This window comes from Callorhinus ursinus, unplaced genomic scaffold, assembly GCF_003265705.2.
Source record: "Callorhinus ursinus isolate GAN/ISIS: 27379988/994484 unplaced genomic scaffold, GSC_fseal_2.0 scaffold1, whole genome shotgun sequence".
NCBI classification, from domain to species: domain Eukaryota; kingdom Metazoa; phylum Chordata; class Mammalia; order Carnivora; family Otariidae; genus Callorhinus; species Callorhinus ursinus.
Window position 1 is genome coordinate 93,837,829 of NW_027397063.1, and position 19,789 is coordinate 93,857,617.

General features: G+C 39.2%; 1 protein-coding gene and 1 long non-coding RNA gene across 5 annotated transcripts in view; one reads left to right on the forward strand and one right to left on the reverse strand.

Annotated features, from left to right (window-relative positions):
* Nucleotides 1–5,798, reverse strand: part of LOC141373690 (uncharacterized) — a 42,132-nt gene extending 36,334 nt beyond the window's left edge. For both annotated transcript variants that reach the window (XR_012379939.1, XR_012379940.1), the window contains exon 1: nucleotides 5,409–5,798. This is a non-coding gene — a long non-coding RNA (uncharacterized lncRNA). The remainder of the gene's footprint in view (nucleotides 1–5,408) is intronic.
* Nucleotides 5,799–6,096: 298 nt separating this feature from the next.
* The window catches only part of KPNA4 (karyopherin subunit alpha 4), a 57,449-nt gene continuing 43,756 nt past the window's right edge, over nucleotides 6,097–19,789 (forward strand). The window contains exons 1-2 of one of the 3 annotated variants that reach the window (XM_073897961.1): nucleotides 6,097–6,440; nucleotides 6,989–7,126. In XM_073897961.1, coding sequence (XP_073754062.1) covers nucleotides 7,043–7,126 — 84 coding nt within the window. In that variant the 5' untranslated portion in view covers nucleotides 6,097–6,440; nucleotides 6,989–7,042. The remainder of the gene's footprint in view (nucleotides 6,441–6,988; nucleotides 7,127–19,789) is intronic. The other 2 variants (XM_025879630.2, XM_025879620.2) reach the window with 2 other exon arrangements.

Consider the following 19,789-nt stretch of genomic DNA (forward strand, 5'->3'; position numbering starts at 1 on the left):
TGGTGGTTTTGTCTGTTCAGGCTGCTGTAACAAAATACCATAGATGGGTGCTTATAAACAACAGAAATTTCTTTTTCTTTCTTTTTTTTTTTTTAAGATTTTATTTGACAGAGAGAGAGAGAGACACAGCGAGACAGAGAACACAAGCAGGGAGAGTGGGAGAAGGAGAAGCAGGCTTCCCGCTGAGCAGGGAGCCTGATGCGGGGCTCAATCCCAGGACCCTGGGATCGTGACCTGAGCCGAAGGCAGACGCTTAACCGACTGAACCACCCAGGTGCCCCAATTTCTTTCTTTCTTTTTTAAAGATTTTATTTTCAAGTAATCTCTACACTCCATGTGGTGCTGGAACTCGCAACCCCAAGATCAGGAGTCACGTGCTCTTCCAGCTAAGCCAGCCAAGCACCCCCAGAAATGTATTTCTCCCAGTTCTACAGGCTGGAAAGTCCCAAGATCAAGGCAGTAGCCAATTTGGTGAGAACACATTTCCTCATAGGCCCCCATCTTCTCACTAACCTCAGTTGGCAGAAGGAATCTCTCGGGGGCCTCTTTTCTAAGGGTATGAATCCTATTGATGAGGGTTTTACCCTCATGACCTGATTCCTTCCCAAAAGCCCCACCTCAAAACACCATTATGTTGGGGATGAGGTTTCCACACGTGTATTTTAGGAGGACACAGACATGCAGTCCATAGTAATGGTCAACTAGAAACAGTGGGAGTTTTACAGCTAGTCAGACCTGAAATCAAACTGGGGCTCCAGCACTTCTTAGTTGTGTAGGGTCTTGAGCAAGTTGCTCAGCCTCTCTGAACTTCAGGTTCCTTATTTAAAAAGTGGAAATGGTAACATCTACCTTGAAAAGAACTATGAAGTTTATGTGCCTCCATGATAATCAGGAGTGCTGGTTCTGGTGTTAGGCCCAGTTCAAATGCCAGCTTTCCTACTTACTCAGTGACCTTGGACAAGTTACTAATCATCTCTGTTCTTCAATTTTCTCATCTGTAAAGTGAGTAATAACATACTTGCCTTACAGTGTTGTTGTGAGGGTTTAATGACTTAACGTTATCAATTGCTTAGAAGACTGCCTGCCACAGAATTGCTCAACAATAATCAGTTTGTAATAGCAGAAATACAGGGCAGCCTGAGTGGCTCAGTTGGTGCATTGGGCTCCTGCTCAGTGGGGAGTCTGCTTCTCCCTCTGCCCCTCCCCCCCAACCCCCATGCTCTCTCTCTCAAATAAATAAAAATCTTAAAAAAAATAGTAGGAATACAAATAAAAACAATAATAAAATATCTCATGTACATAAAACACCTAGGATATGGTAGGTACTCAATATTATTATTGTCATTAAAAAACTTTTTCTCATAAAGCATAGCGTTATAAGAGGTTCCAGTATATAAGCACCCCCTGATACTTTTTATATATTCTTTACATTCTAATGTCTTCCCTCCTCTCTGAATAAGCTGTATGTATTATATTAATATCAATTTCCTGGTTTGGATAGTGTACTATAGTTATACAAGATGCTACCATTGGAGGGGCCTGAGTGAAGGGCAGGTAGGGCCTCTTTATACATCTTTAACTCTATGAATCTGTAATTATTTAGAAATAAAAAGTAAAAAAAAAAAAAGTAGGAGTAGGGAGCTTACCTGAACTGAGAAGTATTGGGGCAAGAGGTTGGGCCTATTACCTCATCCACCCCCAGTTCCTATTTACCAGTCCTGGAATCCTAAGCTTCCTCTTTACTAGTGTAGGCTACTGGAAACCACGGGAGCCTGACAGGTAAGAGGCTAGGCCAGGCACCCATAACACCAGGTAAGGTATGAACTTGCAGAATGTCTGATGCATGGAATTCTAATGTAAGGAACATCGTAATCCTTATAACTTCAATACCTAACACAATTCCTGGTGCATAGAGGTAAAGATAAGAGATGTGCTCTTCCTGATCAAAATTGCAAATCCAAATACTTTCCGCATGTAAATACTGCCACATAATGTGATTAGGCTCTGTGATTTTCACGTAAGTCCTTTATAGATTAACTAAGCCTTTGTAGGCTAACCTGAACACCTACCCGCTAATCATGACCATGTTCCTATGGACATATTTCAAAGAACTAATCTCCAAGCAAACTTCTGAAATACTACCAATTTGTAAGTCATTATCCTTAGTTGATGCTATTAACACAAAAATTTTTAATTGAGGAATGATAGTGATCATTGTGGGCTCACTGGTTTCAAGTTTCCAAATAGTGTTCTGCTTAACACTAATGTCTTAAAGTTCCCACTACCACCACCTATAAGTTCCTAAAATTGTTAGACCAAGAAAACCTTTTTTTTTAAACAAACATTTACTAACGCTGGGGGATTCTGAGGAACTCTCTGTTTGAAACTGCTCTAAGTCACATGATCAATCTTCTTGATCATTTGGCTTTTAAATGGTTCCTTCTGTAGTTTTAAAAATTAAAAACATTATTTTATGCCCAAATAAAAAGCAAGTAAAAAAAGCTTTAGAAAATCTAGGCATGTCTGCCAGGTAGCAATACAAATAGAGATGACCCAGTCATCAGTGATTTGTACCCATGAATTACAAGTTTTCTCCCATTAATTAGTCAAAACTGAGCTTAAAAAAAAAAAAACTAAGTTAAAGAAAAACTGTGTGGCTCATCTCTCTCAATCAAATTAAAACCCACAGCTAGCTTTTTAATTCATCATCTTTTACCATTCAGTAACTTCAGTCAAAGTAAAGAAGTAGTTTTTTCCAGAGTTCTCAAGTTGTAAGTCAGAAAAGTCCTCGCAATAAAGAGGAATAAATGAAGCCCCCCTATTCTGACCGGCTATGTTTTCCTAAGAAAATAAAGGTGTACTACCAAAGGTCCAATGTTTTTCTCTCAAAAAACAAACCAGTCCAGCTATAAAAAACACAAATTACTTTTTTTAAAAGATTTTATTTATTTGTCAGAGAGAGAGAGAGATACAGAGAGACAGAATAAGCAGGGGGAACAGCAGGAAGAGGGAGAAGCAGGTGCTCTGCTGAGCAAGGAGCCTAATGTGGGACTCCATCCCAGGACCCTGGGATCATGACCTGAGCGGAAGGCAGACACTTAACCAACTGAGCCACCCAGGCGTCCCACAAATTACATTTTAGTTAAGATTTAGCAACATATAAAATTGCTTCCTGTTTCAGCATATACTACCCAGTTTTGCTCAAGAAATCATACATAATTCCCCAAACAGAAACAGAAACTATAAGATCCATATTATAGATTAAAGAAACACTCCAGTCTTCAATTTATGTATCATGAGAATACTCCAAACTGCTTGAATGAATTATCAATTATAATTCTTTTTGAAATTACATTTGATCAACTAAAACCTGTGTAAAGCTTCACAAATCCTTTCACAAATCTCTGCTGCAAAGCAAAGAAAGTTTCTTTATTCCAAAAGTGACCAAGAGGAGAATTTCATGACACATTCATTGAAAGCGAGTATCTCCATATTTTAGAGAGTTTTCTTATACTAAAGTAGTAATAAGTCAGGATATGAAGTTACCTAACCTTGAATATCCTATTTGAAAACAGGTGTCATATGTAGGTTTTATAGTTTGATTATAACTATATTTCATATACACAAAAAACATTTGTTAAAAAATCTGTTGAAATGGTATTGATGGCTGCCATTTACTTCCTTAGTTCAGCAGGTTCAATTTCTGCAATCTCCTAACTACAGTTAGAGCTACCATATCTTGCCAGTTAGGTTGCCAAACTGCATATAGAGCTATTACCAACTCCCGGAAGAACTTCTTTACCCTTCTGATATATGTTTTATCTGGGAAGAACCGGAAGTACAGAACAGGAGTAATAATTTCAAATGAAAAATTTAGGCCAGCAAACAGACTACCTAAGCATTATAATTAAGGATAATTGTTCCACTTTGCGAAGCATGTCACAACTATTTTTAAACATATTGGGGGGTCTGCCCTGAAGCCTATGTCTGATCTACTCCCTGAACTTTGCCCCTGGAATAAGCATGATACAAAATTAAGAATTCTTAGAAGGGACCCAGTGTAAATTAAAAGCAGGAACAACTTAATCCACATTCTTAATCAAAAAGTGTTGGCTTGTTTTTTAACTTATGGAACATATATTCAAAGGAGCTGAGATTCAGGTTCTACGACAAATAGTCACTGAGTGTATACCATATGCAAAGTACTACTAGGTGCTGAATACATGATAGAGAACAAAACAAGCATGTTCCTTGACTTCAGAGAACTTACTGTCTAGAGAGGGAGAAAGACCTTAGAAAGACATTAAATGATAATAATAAAAGAAACTAAATCATTTTGTGGTTATTTCCTGTTTGTACTGCATCTCTCTCTGGGTAACTGTGATCACACCCTACTCTTAGGGGTATTCTGCAGAGAAACTCAAGTTTTTGTTTTAACTACCAAAGACAACCAGTTGTAGCTGGGAGAAATAATCACACAGGATGATAGACAATTTTATAAACTTCATCATGAAAGCTAACACGGAATTTATACCAGGAAGTACAAAACATTCGTCTATACATGCATGTTGACAGGATAACTTCTAATCATAGGATGGGAATTCACCAGTAATTTGTTTTCTAGAATCCTGTTCATAACAAAAATCCATGATGGTGGAACACACACACACACACACACACACACACACACACACACACACTCCCCATCTTTTCAACTGAATTTTCTTAAACTTATTTTGAAAACATCAGTGCTGCAGTGTGCAGTGTTACTTCAATTAAATTATTCTTTGGAGAATAGGATCTAGAATGAATTTCATTTATATTTTAAGATTGGCAATGAATTTACATTCCAGTTAACCTTCAGTGTGAATTATTTCCAGGTACAGCTTGTTTCCCTAGGCGGCTGAAAGTATACAAAGTACTGAGAATTTTGAAGGTATATATATCAGCAAGGAAGTGGGAGGGAAGGGGGCGGGCGAGGAGTAAAAGTTCCCGAAAGAAATCCCCATGCCTCGCCAAATTTAAACACACCCAATGCTCCTATACCGCCCCCTTTCCTTCCGATCTGAGTTTTTTGCTGCCTACTTCGTTTCCCTGCAAATTTGAGGAGGTATTAATTGATAAATATATTTTTAAAACCATTTCCTTCCCCCTTTTTCTGAAATATTTGAACATGTTCCTCCGTAGCTTATTTCAGCGTCTAGTAATAATATTCCTGATAGAAATGTATATCCTTGGGAATTCCATTTTCTTTCTCAACAGTTACAATACTACATTATTATGTCAGGTGCCACAGTCCCCGCCTTCCAGAAGTTAGTACTTTGTGGCCAAGTAACTTCTTTAACTTTCTAAAACGAAATACCTAAAAGACAATATCACCGGATCATCAGCGCTTCCCAAGTTCCTACCTGTTGTGGGGACGTGGTCTGAAGGGATGAATCAGATTTGCCTAATGCGTCCTTTCCCTTTCCCACCCACGGTCCCTCTCGCTTTCCGCTGCGACTCCCGAACGCACGTCGCCCCTGCGGGCCGCCCCACGGCCCGGCCGTCAAACGGCGGGAACCCCCAGCCTGGGAATGGACTTTGGGGGTGAGGGGGCGGGGGTGCCCGGACCCGGACTGAGCCAAGGTGCAGCTCCTACTTCCTGTAAAGCCAACGGAGCGCGCAAGCAATGCCCTAGAAGAGAAGGCGCGCCGGAGGAAAAAAAAAATACTTTAACTCCGCTTCCATCCTGGAATACAGAGGTCTGGGGCGGCGCGGCAACAAGAGCAAACCAACTCGTTCCCGGGCCTCTCCCCCCTTCCCCGCCTCCCCTCAAGTTGTCCAATTCTCTTTCGCTTCCTCCCCGTCGTTCGGGAGGCACGTGGTCGCTCCCCGCCCTGCCCCCGCCGCGCCCCTCCCAGCCTTCTAGTCCTCCGGCCCTTCCTCCCAACGCTGCTCTCTTCCCCTTTCCGTTTTCTCTTCCGCCCCCGCTCTCCATCGTCCTTTTTGATTGGTCGAGCGCACCGGAGCCTGGTTGGCCAATCGGCGAACTGGGCTGGCGGTGATGGGCGTGGTCGCGGCTCCGGGGCCCTCAGATCGAGGCTGCCTCCCCCTTCTCAGCCGGCAGCACATTCCGCCGCCGTTGCCGCCGCCCGGCCCCGCAGTTGTCTTCGCCGGAGCTGCGGTCGCGCTGGGGTTAGGGCAGGGGGGGGCGGGCGGGGAGAGGAGGAGTAGGCCGCGGCGGAGGCAGGTGAGAGGAGGAAGGAAGCGGCGGCGCGGCGGGCATTGCAGCTCAGGCGGCGGCCCGGTTCCTGGGAGTGTCGGTGCGGCGTGGTGGTTGGGGCGGATCCCGCGGGGCCCGGGCGGGGGAAGGAGTCACCGGCCCGGCCATGGCGGACAACGAGAAACTGGACAACCAACGGCTTAAGAATTTCAAGAACAAAGGCCGCGACTTGGAGGTAAACTCGGGGGCGCCGGAGGGGTGGGGGCTGTGGGCCTCGGGCCGATCTCCACCGGGACTCCCGAGTGTGGGGAGTAGGGGTGGGTGCCGCCGCCGGGCCGCGGGGGAATGGCGCTGGGGGCCGGCCCGTCCGTGACGCCTCTGCGAACGCGCCGGGAAGTTTGTGTCGGGCCTGGTCCACCTCCGCCCGGGAGCGAGGTGCTGGGGTACGGCCGACGCGGCCTAGGCCTGCCCCGGGGAGCCGGCCCGGCGCGGGTGCGAGGGGCTGGGCCGCGCGGCGGGGAGGCCGGGCGCGGCGAGTGCGGAGGAGGCGTGCGTGTGCCGCGCTGCCCCGGCCGGGCTGCGGCGGCGATTCCGGCTTTCCCCCGGGCCGCGACGTCTGGCGCCGCGAGGAGGGCGGTGGGAGGTGCGGGGACGAGTGTGTGGCGACCGAGTGGGGCTCGGAACTTCCCCTGCTGGGTCCGAGTCGTCTCCACTTAAAGGCATTTTTTCTGGTCTTCCCGACTCCCGCTTTACCCCTGCCTCCCCCCAATATCCAAACTACAGGAGTCAACTTCTCCGTTGAAAAAAACACCCCCGGCGTGAGAGGCCATCCTGGTGATGCTAACAGTGCCTTCCAGCGGCCTGTGTTTTACTCTGGATATAGCTGATTCAAGATGTGGCTCACGGTGTGCCCTCTTCCAGGCAAAGAATACCCCTTATTTCAGCTTGCTCACAAATCTCTTTATCCCCTCCTGAGAGACCACCAGCTGCATTCTTATATATAAAGTCCACAGGGTTATACAAAGCTGTCATCCTCTAGTCTACAGTATCCTTTCCCTCCACCTGCTGGTGGTGGTAGTGGGGGATGGGGTGGGCTGTGGAATGGCACCATCACGTTTTATTATTTTAAAAGGGTGAAAAAAAAAACCTTCAGTATCTTCGATACAGCTCTTCCCGAGGTGGTTAGGCTACATGAGGTGTGTGGGTAAAACACATACACACACAAATCACAGAATTTTGATAGAAGACTTTTTCCCTTTAGTTTTAAGAGTCTAGGTAAATCGGGTTTGTTTGTTTGTTTTTTAAGTACTTGGATCCTGTATCTGAATCAGGAGTTTAGCTTTTAAAAGAGTAGTGGTCAAGTAGTATTTTTTATATTGGCCCTCTGTCCTTTTTTATCCTAAAATCTTGAAATTTCCATCACCTGTTTCTGAACTTTGAGCATTTGCTTGACTGAGATAGTAACTATTTTTTGGGCTTTTCACAAAGCCTTCAATCTCTAAGGTAATTAGTGTTGTTTTTAGTGGGTTTCATAGTTTGAGGATCTATTAAGTATCTGGGGTTGTGGTTCTTAATTCTGTGATTGTTTTAAGGTTAATGTGAAACATTACCCTGTGCTCCTTTTTTTAATGAAAAAATTTTAACATTTTTATTGAGGTAATTCATATGCCATATTTCAAATCAAACAATGTTTGATCACTTTAAATGTACAATTTATGATTTTTTCATTAAATTTACCTAGTTGTGTAATGATGTGATGAAGGAAAATTTTTACTAATATCGATATTTAGAATGAAAAGAATTACAAAATTTAAAAACACAAATTACAAAATCCCCCAAAATAGCAATTATATAGATGCTTGAAAATTTCAAATCCTTTCCCCCCACCTACATTTCTGGCTGCATTTTTTTTTAAAAAAACAGCTTCATTGAACTGTAATTCATATACCATACAATTCACTTACTTAAAGTGGCTTTTGGTGTTTTCACATAATTGTGCAACCATTAGCACAATCTCAGAAAATTTTTTATCACTCCGAAAAGAAATCCTAATTCATGAGCAATCTCTATTCCCCATTACTCTCTGTCTAGATTTGCCTACTCTGGATATTTCCTATAAATGGAGTTATACAATGTGTGATCTTTTGTGACTGACTGCTTTTAGGTAGCATAATGCTTTCAAGGTTCACACACGTAACAAAAACATAACAGTGCCTCATTCCTTTTTGTGGCTGAAAAATAACACTGAATAATATTCCAGCCTATGGATATACCACATTTTGTTTATCCATGTATCAGTTGATGGACATTTGCATTGTTTCCACTCTTTAGCTATTATGCGTAATGCTACTATGGATATTTATGTACACATTTTTGTGTGGACATGTTTTCATTTCTCTTTGGTTATATACTGCAGAGTGGAATTAGTGGGTCATATGGTAACTTTATGTGTAACATTTTCTGGGACTGCCATACTGTTGTAAAGGGGCCCCCCCCTTTTTTTTTTGGTAAATTGATGTTTCCTCTTAGTGTGAATTCCTTATTAGTTTACTCAAAATAAGATTGTGATGACCACATTAGAACAATATAATAAATGATTTTTTAAAATAACTATAAATACACACTAACCAGATTTTTTTTTTAAACGTTTATAGTGCCTGTGGGCATCCTTGGTGACTTTGGTAACCCTGGTGTACAAAAAGAATAGGGATGTTTTCATTTAAGGAAATGACATGACTCTAATGGAAATTGTACTTTCTCCTCACTTACTCAAAGTCACATACACCCTTAATGAGATAGCAACTTCTTTCATCATCCTTAGAGAACACTAGAATGGCCTATTTTGTTTATTTATTAATTACATATATGGCTGTGTCCCTCAGAATACTTAGTATGCCCCTAACCGTCCCTTCCAATTATGGTTGCTATGTTTTGCTACCACAGAATCTAAGAAAATACTGCTTTTGGTTTAGGTCTTAATGATGACATCTGTTTCATGGGGAGGTTTTTGTAAAGAAGTATGGACCTGGGGCGCCTGGGTGGCTCAGTCGGTTTAGCGTCTACCTTCGGCTCAGGTCATGATCCCAGGGTCCTGGGATAGAGCCCCGTGTCAGGCTCCCTGCTCAGTGGGGAGCCTTCTTTTCCCTCTCCTCCCCACAAGTTCTCTCTGTTCCTGTGTCTCTCTCTCAAATAAATAAAATCTTTTAAAAAAAGGATGGGCCATTGCTGTCCAGTGAACTTTATTTAATCCAGTACATCCAAAATACCAGTATAACATCAGCAATGTAAAAAAAATTGGGTTATTTTATATTGTTTTTCATATTAAGTCTTCAAAATCCAGTTTGTGTTTTACGTTTAAAGCATATTTCAGTTTGGACTAGCTACATTTCAGCTGCTTAATAGGCACGTGAAGGTATTGGCTCTCTTATCGGACAGTACAGTTAGAGAACAACATATAGAATGAGGTAATTGTACCATTTTTCAGTTTGATCTAACATTGTTTGATTTAACATAGAGTACAAAGTCCTAGAGTTTAGTGTAATCTAACGATCTCTAACTTTGTGACCTTGAGAGAGTCCCTCAGTCTTGTCTGTTAAAGTAGAGATACTTGACATCTGCTTCATGAGTGTTGTGAAAATTAATGGGTTAATGTTAGGAAGATGCCTAGCAGTTCTCTGAGCATTTTATCACTTTTAGCTTTTCTGCTTGGGGGTTAGGGTCATTAAATAGGATTCATTGTAATTGATTCTTTTACTCCCTTGTTTGCAGTTGGCTCTTTGTTTTTTCTCTGTGTCCATACAGAGCTTAAGTTACATTTAACTTAAAATTGAAGGGGAAAGTTTTTAACATAGAGCTCTGTAATTGCTCATTGAAGGGCAGTTTGACCACAGGGAACTGTTGACCCTTCTGAAGTTGTAATTTCTAAGTGTTAGAAGTTGAAACTGATTCAGAGCTTTCAAAATGGTAATCATTCTTACCTGTCAGTCTGCCATTCTGGCTCTTCCAAAATGTGGTCATGCTAAGTTCTTAAAACACAAAAGCGTTAAAGAAGGCATATGTCAGTATCCATTTAAAATAATTTATGGGCATTCTCAGATGATATTCAAGGCTTGGCTGCTTTCTTGTAGTGTGGTAGAGGATCATCATTATTAGTTTGAGAAAAGTAACCATAGAAAGGATACACTGAACGCAACACAGGAAATGGGTAGTGACCAAACTTCAAATAAAATATTTGTCAGAATAGAGCAAATAAAGCTCATCTAGTTTATGTTTTAAAAGTAGGGGGGGGATTCTTTTGTAGACTTTCCAATAATCTGTGTGATTTTTATAGAACTTCTGAGAGTATCCAAGTTCTAATAGAGCATAAATTGTTGGAAAATAATTAGATGATATAAAAACACAACTTTAAGAAAAAGACTTACCCTAAAAATAAAAGAATAATAAAATATTAAATGACTGGAAACTTGTGATTGTCCACACAATATAAAGTATGCAGTGAGCTTGAACTTTAGGAAAAAAACAGTTGCTTGGTTGGCAAGAATTTAATAAATTGATCAGCTAATTTGTTGTTGTTAAATGGTTTTGGTGGTTTGTTACTATACAGAGTGAAAAGCATTGTTAAGCTATTAAGTCTTGTTAACTTTTAGACACTGACCTCTCTCATCACAAATCTTGGAACATATTTACTATACTTAAAATAACTACAGTCTAATTTTTCATATAATAGTCTAAGCATGTGACAGTATGAAATATCTGATAGAAATATAGTTAGGAATTAAATAATTGTTTTTGTGCTTTCCTGCCAGCTTTCTTGGTTTTACAAGGCAGTCAATTTCAGAATTGCCTCATTGATAATTTTCTTTGAGCTATCAAAATGTCTCCATTTTTCATAGTCTCTAGTATGTCAAATGAATATATTTACAAGATTGGGAAGAGTTGTAGGAGTGATTTAGCTTTAAAAGAATGAAAGTACTTTAGAAAAATGTGTAGGTAGTTTTTAAGCATTGATTTCTAATATCTGATAGTTACTGTGGGCCCTCAAAATATTTTCAAATGTTTTCTGGAGCAGCATTCATCTACTTAAGGACTGTAATGGTGAAACGAGAGTTTGTTGTCCAGTCTAATCTTGAATGATGATTTTGGTACTTGCTGGTTTAGTTTTGGAACAAAGAACTATCACTGAAACACATACTGTATGTGCTTTTAATTGTATTCTCATTTCTCTCAGTCTAATAATAGGAATTATTCATTTTATAGAAGAAAAATCCCTAGAGTTAAGTAACTTAATAGCATCACACTTAAAGGAATGATTTTAATTCAGGTATGTGTCCAAAGTAAAGTCTGTATATTTATACCATACCATATTACTTGTTTTTAACTTCTTTCAGCCTTGATACAGGTCTCAAAGTTGCTTAAAAGATTATAGTGAAAGCATAGTCCATGGGGTATAATAGGTATTCAGTAAGTGTTTCCTTTTTCTCCCAGAGAGATTTTTGGAAATTGTGTATCTTTTGTGGACTTTAAACTTTAGAGAAACATTTATAGGCTTTCCATTTAGATTTAGTAAAAGACAGGGTTAGGGGAGACTCCCTTTTTTTTTTACAGTTAATGGGAGAACAATATTTATATGGCACCTACTAAATAAGAACAATATATATGTGCTTCTAAGGGCCTTAGTTCAGAAGTTTTCAAAGCTTTGGGGGCTGAAGACCTGTTTATACTATTAAAAATTAGGGACCCTCAAAGAGCGTTGTTTGTGGGTTTCTATTAATATTTATCATTTCAGGGGCGCTTGGGTGGCTCAGTCATTAAGCCTCTGCCTTTGGCTCAGGTCATGATTCTGGGGTCCTGGGATCGAGCCCCACATCGGGCTCCCTGCTTGGCGGGAAGCTTGCTTCTCCAGACCTCCCCTATTCCCCCTGCTTGTGTTCCCTCTCTGGCTGTGTCTCTCTCTGTCAAATAAATAAATAAAATCTTCAAAAAAAAACTTATTTCAAAAAAAATTTGTCATTTCAGAAGTTAAAACTAAGAATTTAAAAAATATTAACTAAAAAAATAAGCCATTTTATATAAACACATTTCTAATGAAAAATAAAGTATTTTCTAAAACCCAAAAAATTTGGTGAAAAGAACATTTTTTTGAGGTCTCTTTTATGTTTGGCCAGAAAAGATAGTTGGATTATCCTGTCTATTTCTGAATTCAGTCCTTTATGGTAATGCTGTTTTGGTTGAAGTATATGAAGAATATCCAACTTCACACAGGCATTTGGAGAGGGAGGGTGTTAAATAGCCTTTTCAGATAATTATGGAAATTTTTGTTTGATACTGTATCGTAACTCCACAAAATAGTAGTTTCTTAAAGTTGTAATATGGACTCTTAAGCCACATCAGTGAGCCTTTCATACTCTGTTATGTTAAAATTTATAGGTCTGTCTTGCACTTGGAATATATCTTTTGCCATTGCCTGATTTTGTAACAGCATGTATTGGTCATTTGGAAAATATTAGTTGACAGAGTAATGCAGATCTTCCAAATGCTGACACACTTTTTTATACAGTGAAAATTCACAATTATTGGCAATTAGTGTCATCAAATAGTTTATCAGAAAAATCTTAAGTATTGGAAATTTGTGAAGCTCACAGTGGTAAAAACAGGTTCTCCAAAATTCTTATTTTCACTTGAAAGCTTAAATTTTATCATTAGCAAGAAACACCGTAAGTTGTTTCCCTTGAAGCCATAAGCTCAGTTTGCTCATTTTTTGAAAACATCTGCCAGACACTGTCTGAATAGCCATAATTTGTCTGTCAGTCATTCTTTCAAGTAAAAATGGTGTTCCATGAGAAAATGGTAGTTCAATTTGCAACTCAATCATAAGAAACTTTTTCCTTGAGACAGTCATCGTACTGCAAAAGTGGATATGCTGCAGAAGTAGTTTATATGTAATCCCCATTTTATCACAAAATTTTAGAAAGAAAAGGAAGGTTTTTAATAAAGGTAATTTTTTACTATTTCATCAAGGACATTAAGTGGAGTGAACTGGCCTTTTGTTGTTGTTTTTACCTGAAATACAGTGAGTACTCATACAGCCTGATGATACTGCTTTAATTCATGCTAAAGCACCAGTAGTTTACCCACTGCATTTCATTGCTGTGCAAATATTAGCACCATAATAAATATTAATAGTAATATGAAAATAGTTTTGATCTATGGACCCTCTGAAAAGGTTTCAGTATCCCCACAGGGACCTATTGATCAGGCTTTGAGAACCACTGTCTTTGTTTATTAGTGTTGCTTCTGTAAGAGGTGACCATCACTTTAATAAAAGCTCTTAAAAGGCTTTATAGTATCACAGTTAAAAAACGTGGACTATTGAGTCACTTACACCTGGATTTGAACCCTGGTTCCTCCATTTAATAGTTATGGAAGTTAACTTAATCTCTCTAAACCATTTATTTTTTAAATCTCTCTCAACCATTTAAATATTTAATAGTGCCTGGCATGTAGTATATACAGAGTGAATTGAGGCTCATTTTATTTCTTCCAGCCTGCTTTATCATTCATTATATCCAAATAACCCCTTGTGTTCCCTGTCAGAATAACATTTTGTTTGCTGTTCCTTTTGTACCACTGTGTACCATAGTTCAGATCACATCACATGAATTGGGGAAGGCTTCCTTTTCCGTTCATTAGCACTCAAGTAAAAGCCTTTCTCCTATGTGCTTCAACCAAATTGTGGCAAAATTACTAGTTTCTGACTTCATTTCTGTAATTCTGGTTGTATTTTATGTAGTTTGTAATGGTTTTTCCACAAGATTGTAAACTTAACCAGAACGTAGTTTTGATTCACACTCTTTAGTACCTGTGTTGAAAAATGAGGTAAGGTCATAGACATGCTGGTAATACAAGACTGGCTAAATACTTAAACTACTAACTACTTAAAACCTAAGCTTTTTCTATTACTGTTTATTTACTGTTAGACCAATATTTTATTAGCTGTCACTTTTGCCCTAAATTTAATGTACATTAAACCTAACATAAATTATATTTTCTTTTTTTTTTATTTTAAGATTTTATTTATTTGTCAGAGAGAGACAGAGCACAAGCAGGGGGAGAGGCAGAGGCAGAGGGAGAAGCAGGCTCCCTGCTGAGCAAGGAGCCCGATGCGGGGCTCGATCCCAGGACCCTGGGACCATGACCTGAGCCGAAGGCAGCCGCTTAACCGACTGAGCCACCCAGGCGTCCCATAAATTGCATTTTCAATAATGTGTTCTGAAAAACCTGGAATTTAACTACATTTTTATTAACAAAAGTCAGAATTCTAAGATTTTGTGGGGTTTCATAATTTGGTGGTAGACATATTTTTTAATATTAGAAAGCAAGTCATATTCTATCTCAGTTTCCTGTGCTTTTATGAAAATTTTAGTTGCTCAGTATCTACTCTTAATACTTGTTTTAGTTTTTATAGCATGTCTTTGTGATTCCTTAATGTAGGTATTAACATAAATTTGTTTGGTTAATGGTAGTTGTATCCTGATAGCTTCTACAAGTAGCGTCTACTTGGTTGTATTAAATGACCCTGTCCTCTTTGCCACCCATCCTGCCTCTTTACGGTGGTCCTCTGTGGTCACTTTCAGCTGTTGCTGGTCCAGAAAAGCAAGCAAATATAGTCTTAATATTTTCAAATAATTGTTACATTATTCTTGGTTCTTTAGTAACTATGAAACCCAGTATGTTTTGGCTCTCTTTAGAACAATGGCTTTAAGGATACCCTAAACTCTTCCTTCATCATGTTGATCATTAGTATTAAAAGTTAAGTCTGATAACTTTAGGCTGAAAAAGCTGAATTTTATACTATGTAGTTATGTTTCAGGGAACAGAAACCCCCCCAACATTAGTTTAAGCATTAGCTTTCATAACCCAGTAAGTCCAGGACTACAACTGGTATTAATTGTGTGAGAGTTCTCGTGAAAGTCTAGGGAAGATTGATCAAGATTTGATTGCATACTTATGCCTGAATTAATCATTTTGGGCAGAGGAATATGGTTCTGTGATTGGCCAGCGCAAGCTGTGTGTGTGTTAGATAGAGAGGGATGTTGGTATTTTCACTTAACCCCCAGATTTGCCACAAGAATGAGGAGTACGATAGAGTAAGAAGAAAGGAAGAAAAAATTTACTGAAGACAAAATTATAAAGCAGCACCATTCGCTATAGATGTACAATGGTTCCTTACTTTGACTTTGAATATTATGTGGGGCTGATGGGAATATAAAATGGTGCATTCCATCTTGGATTGTAGTTTGGCAGTTCTCGAAGTTAGAACATGTGACCCAGCAATCCCACCCCTAGGTATAAACCCAAGAGAATTAAAAATAAGTGTCTGCACAAAAACTTGTACATGAACGTTTATAGCATTATCCATAATAGCCAAGCCAGACAACCCAAATGTCCATCAGCTGATGATGGATAAACAAAATGTTGGCTGTACATGTGATGGAATACTATTCTGCCATAAAAAGGAATGAAGTACTGCTACATGCTACAACATGGTGAACCTTGAGAGTATTTTGCTGCCTGAAAGAAGCCAGTCAGAAGAGATCACATATTCTCTAATTTCAGTTATGTGAAATATCCAGGATAGGCAAATTCATAGAGACAGAAAGTAGATTAGTAGTTGCCCAGGCCTTGGGGCATGACTGCTAATGGGTATGGACTTTTTGTGGTGAAGACAATGATCTGGAATTAGGTGGTGGTGATTTATGTGCAACTTTATACTAAAAACCACTGAATTGTACACTTCAAGTGGGCGAATTGTATGGTGTGTGAATTATATCTCAATAAAGCTTTATTTTTTTTAAAGAAGTTTAAGAGAAATAGGGACCATGACAACTTTCCATTACCTAAGGGTCATGGGTCACCTCTTGTTATCTCTTTTTTTACTGACTTCTCCGTCTACCCTTCCTTTTATTGGATTCATTTGTTCAGCAAATACTCAGTTTGTATGTCTGAGGTCCGGTTGTAAGCAGTGAGGATAGAACAATAATTAACACAGACTGAATTCTCATGGAGTTTACATTCTAGCAACTCCAGATCTCTCAGATCCTTGCTCTAAACTGACCCTGTGGGGATATTCAACCACTGTGAGCTAGTGTTGTGGTGGATTTCTTATTTTTCTTTCCTAAACTCAAATTTACAATAAATAATATACCTCAAACATGAAGGGAAAGGACATCCTAAATGTTTACCGTCCAGTAACTCTTCCCTCGAGATTCGTGGAAAAGCCTGATTTTTTAGAGTGGGAGCACCTAGGATTACATTTCGTTTTTGTTTTTTTTTTTTTAAGATTTTTATTTATTTATTTTACAGAGACAAAGCAAGAGAAGGAGCACAAGCAGGGGGAGTGGGAGAGGGAGAAGCAGGCTTCCTGCTGAGCAGGGAACTTGATGTGGGGCTCGATCCCAGGACCCCGGGATCAGGACCTTAGCCAAAGGCAGACACTTAACAACTGAGCCACCCAGGCACCCCTAGGATTACATTTCGTTAGATATATGCCATTAGGAAAGCTTAATAATTTTTTGTAACCTCAATTTCTGTAAAATTAAAATCCTACCTAATGAGTACTTGCTTTGATTAAGGTTTTAAGAATGCAAGGAAAGAGAAGTTTCTTTCAGACAAGGTTGTAAGTATGACATTTAGTTAATGTCACTCCATTCTTACTTTTCTGTTAACTTTCTACTCACTATTAAAATATGAGGCACATCATTATTACCTCATTATTAATCTCCATAGTGATTGCCTTATTTCTGCTATTGCTCTTCACCAATTCATAAAACAACTAGCATGGTTCTTTTAAAAAATGAAATCATGCCCCTTCTCTGCTTTAGTAGCTTCCCACCACACTTAGCTTCCATACTCTTTACTGAGACATTCAAGGCCTTGCCAGCTCTGATCCCTATCTATTTCTCCTGCCTCTGTCACTTTATTATCTCCCTTACTTATATTCTCATCTTCTTTTAATTGTTCTAACTCTAACACTTCAATAGCTCTTTTTAGGCCCTTCACACATGCTGTTCTGTCTGAATGCTTTCTCCACCCTCTTTTTTTACCTTCATCCCTTTTCCTTCACTGCTTGGTTATTTCTCATCCTTTGAGTCCTCAATGTTACTTAGAGATGCCATCCTCCCACCCCACCCCACCCCCTTGTTGTTTTCCTTAAGAACACCGCATAATTTGTTAGCGTATTTACTCAGTATTAATTTCTCCCATCAGACTCGAAGCTCCCTGAGAGTACAGACCTGGATCTATTTTGTATACCAGTCTTAATTCTCCTTATCGAGCCTGGCATATCAGTGGCAGGGAATTAAATGAAACTTTAAAAAATGTGTGTGTGCACTCTGATTAGAATTAGTGACTAGGGACACCTGGGTGGCTCAGTCAGTTGGGCATCTGCCTTTGGCTTGGATCATGATCTCGGGGTCCTGGGATGGGGCCCCATATCCAGCTCTGCTCAGCGGCGAGTCTGCTTCTCCCTCTCCTTCTGTGATCTTTCTTGCTTTTGCTCTTTCTCAAATAAATAAAATCTTTAAAAAAAAATAGAATTAGTGACTAAATCCAATTTTTTAAATCAAGGTAATTTTTGTCCTTGAAATGGTAAGGGCATGGTAGTTGTAGAAATTTTTTAGAAAAATGGGAAAATAAAGTAATCCTCTATAATCATACTGCTATTAGATTTTTTAGAATGTTTACTTTTTCTTGTGTACTTTTTTCCAAATATATTTGAACTTAATTTGGGTTCTTATGAGAATAACTCATAGTAGAATACAGCCAACTTTCTCCACCTTGACACTTTTGATACTGTGAGCCAAATAATTTTTTGTTGTGGGGAACCATCCTGTGCATTGTAGAATGTTTTAGCAGCATCCCTTGTCTCTGCCATAAGATACCAGTAGCAGGCTCCCTCCCAGTTGTAAAAGCCAAAATTGTCTCCAGAAATTGCCAAATGTTCCGAGTGGCAAAAATCACCCCATTGGAATTTAGTTCAGTAAACTTCCCAGAACACCATTATGTCAGTGGATTCTTGTTGTCTGTAAACATCCTTATTTCAGTGGATTCCTGTTGGGTATAAAGTCAGTCAAAATTTTGGTATTTCAGGGGCGCCTGGGTGGCTCAGTTGGTTAAGCGACTGCCTTCGGCTCAGGTCATGATCCTGGAGTCCCGGGATCGAGTCCCACATCGGGCTTCCTGCTCAGCAGGGAGTCTGCTTCTCCCTCTGACCCTCTTCCCTCTCATGCTCTCTCTCTACCATTCTCTCTCTCAAATAAATAAATAAAATCTTTAAAAAAAAAAATTTTGGTATTTCAGGCTGTCAGTTGAATTTAGCAGATATTTGAGTGTTTGCTGCATAAATGCTAGGAACAGGAGAACACTAAATATTGACCAGATTAATTCTTACCTTTTTAGCTTATTCCCCTTTCTCTATAACTTCATCTTAGACTCCTCCCACTTCAGGCAGGTAAATCCACCTTAACTTTAACACTCAGTTTTGCTTTTCTTTCTTTGTTTTTATGGGTCCCTATTTGAAACACCTTCTCATCTTCCCTTTATCTTGCCATTTCTGATTTATATTTCCAGGTCGAACTGAAGCCTCAGTGGAATTGGAGGCTTCAGTTCAATATGGACCTTGTCTATTTTGTACACTATTCTTAATTCTCATCACAGAGCCTGGCATTCAAATTTTCCCTCATCAACAGTTTGTATCAATCATTCCTTTATTGAACTCTTAGAGTTGTTTTTTATGTACCCATATTTTAGTATTTCCTCACATAAGATAAATGTTTTTAATTGTCATGTGTTTTGTAGAAAAGAGTATTGCAAAAGGATATGTATACACAAACAAATTGGATAACCTAGATGAAATGGATAAATTCCTAGAAACACACAATCTACCAAGACTGAATCCTAAAGAGACAAAATCTAAACAGATCTATAACTAGTAAAGAGACTGAATCAGTAATCAAAAATCTCCCAACAAAGAAAAGCTCAGGACCAGATGGCTTCACTGGTGAATTCTACCAAACATTTAAAGAATTAACACCAATCCCCTTTAAACTCTTCCAGAAAACTGAAGACAAGGTCACATCCATTCTGTAAGGTCAGCATTACTCTGGTACCAAAGCCAAAGACACTACAAGAAAACTGCAGACCAATATCCTTGATGAACAATGTAGAAATTTTCAAAATACTAGCAAATTGAATTCAACAGCATCTTAAAAGGAATGTATACCCTGACCAAGTGGGATTTAATCCTGGAATGTAAGGGATGGTTCGATATATGAAAATCAGTGTACTGTACCAAATTAATGGAATGAAGGGCAAAACTACACATTGATGTCCATGGATGCAGAAAAAGCATTTGACAAAATTCAGTGCCCTCTCATGATAAAAACACTCAACAAACTAAGAATAGAAGAAAACAACCTCAATATAATAAAGACCAAATATGAAGCCCCAGCAGATGACACTCAGTGGTGAAAGATTGAAAGCTTTTCCTATAAGAGTAAGAACAAAAAGAAGGATGTCCACTTTGAC